The sequence below is a fragment of the Ipomoea nil genome, unplaced genomic scaffold (genome assembly GCF_001879475.1).
Source record: "Ipomoea nil cultivar Tokyo-kokei standard unplaced genomic scaffold, Asagao_1.1 scaffold2792, whole genome shotgun sequence".
Lineage (NCBI taxonomy): Eukaryota > Viridiplantae > Streptophyta > Magnoliopsida > Solanales > Convolvulaceae > Ipomoea > Ipomoea nil.
Genome location: NW_017619220.1, coordinates 1,447,756 through 1,449,421, shown reverse-complemented (window position 1 = coordinate 1,449,421; position 1,666 = coordinate 1,447,756). Strand labels below are relative to the sequence as shown.

Sequence of the window (1,666 nt, the reverse complement as noted above, 5' to 3'; positions counted from 1 at the left end):
CTCAGGAATTCACTAGGGGACTGGCTTTTGGGACCCAAAAGGCGGTTTGTGTCTTTGGATGTCAAATGTTGAACGAGGCATATAGTAAGGTTGCTAATCATTATCGTGTGGAGCGATTCAAAGAGAAGCCAACATGAAGAGTAGAAAGAAAATGGAGGGTTACGAGGAAGGAAAAAAACAAGTGGATAAGAGGCCAAGGTTCAACAATCAACGGCCTAACAAAGGATTTCAAAATAATAGAGGCAATGTGGGCTATCATGATGGTAATGAGCAAGGAGGTCAAGGGTAGAGACACAATTAAATGGGCAAATATATGGAGAGGCACTATTACTGCAAGTTATGTAGAGGTGATCACCTGGAAAAGACTACCAAGGAAACTTGGTACAATGCTTCAAATGCAAGAAGATGGAACATCGAATTTATGAGTGTTACTTGTGAGAAAGTGCGAACCAACATGATCAAGGATCAAATAGTAATGGAGGAAATCAAGGAAGACCTAGATTAAATAATCATGGGGCAGAAAATAGAAATCACAATGTTGGAGGCAACAATGCGAACAAGAATGGGAACAATCAAGTAGTTAATAATAGAAGATAAAACAACAATGAGGGGAGCAACAATTGAGGAAGGATCTCTGTCACGAATAGAGTTCAAGCTTAAGCAAGTGATATAGTTTCAGGTACTTTTCTTGTAAGCGCTTTCCTACTTTGGTTTTATTTGACTCTAGTGCATCTAATTCTTTTATATCCATTGCTTTTCTTAAGAAATTGGGTTTAAAACCAACCTCTAAGATTGACATTAATGTAAAGACTGCATCTGGGTGTGTTGTTGCTTGTGGGAATTTATTTGAAGATGTCTCTATAGTTATTATTGATACTAACTGTCATGGGGACCTTATTCAAGGTGAAAATTTTGTGTATGAATAAAAAATGGTGCTGAAAGGATCGTAAGAAAATCGTATTTCTTATAAAGGAGTTGTTAAACCTGGAGTGAAATTGGTATCCATGCAAAAGACGAGGAGTTATGTAGAGAAAGGAAGGGAAGCTTATTTATGCATGATTAGAGATTTGGAGGTTGAAAAGGGGAATATTAATCAAATATCAATTGTGAGGGAGAAGAAATTCGTGGTATGCCACCCAGTAAGCAAGTGGAGTTTACCATGGACTTGATTCTAGGGATTGCTCCTATTTCGAAAGCACATAATCGTAATACTTGTAAGGAGATGCAAGAACTGAAAGAACAAGTGGAGGATTTGTTGAATAAGGGATATATTCAACCTAGTGTTTCACCATGGGGAGCTCCAGTTTTATTTGTGAAGAAAAAGGATGGAGGATTAAGACTATGCATTGATTATAGGGAATTAAATCAAGTGACAGGAAAGAACAAATATCCTTTACCTCGTATAGACGATATTTTTGATTAATTGAAGGGAGTTGGAACTTTCTCAAAGATTGACTTGCGATTCGAATATCATCAATTAAGAGTGGCTAAGAAGGACACTCCAAAGTCGACATTTTGCACAAGATATAGGCATTATGAGTTCACAATGATACCATTTGGATTGACAAATGCACCTATAGTGTTCATGGACTTGATGAATCGAGTATTTCGACCTTACTTATACCAATTCGTGGTGGTTTTCATTAATGAAATTTTGGTGTATTCT

At 37.0% G+C, this 1,666-nt stretch overlaps 1 protein-coding gene across 1 annotated transcript; it reads left to right on the top strand.

The window, feature by feature from the left end:
- Positions 1-245: 245 nt before the first annotated feature.
- LOC109157773 lies at positions 246-1,423 on the top strand. The gene is made up of 3 exons (XM_019305613.1): positions 246-347; positions 765-903; positions 1,176-1,423. Exons 1-3 carry the CDS (start codon positions 246-248, stop codon positions 1,421-1,423), a joined length of 489 nt encoding a protein of 162 aa, XP_019161158.1.
- The last annotated feature ends 243 nt before the right edge of the window (positions 1,424-1,666 follow it).

Coding starts and splice junctions, on each gene's coding strand:
- LOC109157773 (XM_019305613.1), top strand. CDS start 246: ATGTGGGCTATCATGATGGTAATGAGCAAGGAGGTCAAGGGTAGAGAC. Junction 348..764: donor TTACTGCAAGTTATGTAGAG/GTGATCACCTGG, acceptor GCTTTTCTTAAG/AAATTGGGTTTAAAACCAAC. Junction 904..1,175: donor TCATGGGGACCTTATTCAAG/GTGAAAATTTTG, acceptor ACTTGATTCTAG/GGATTGCTCCTATTTCGAAA.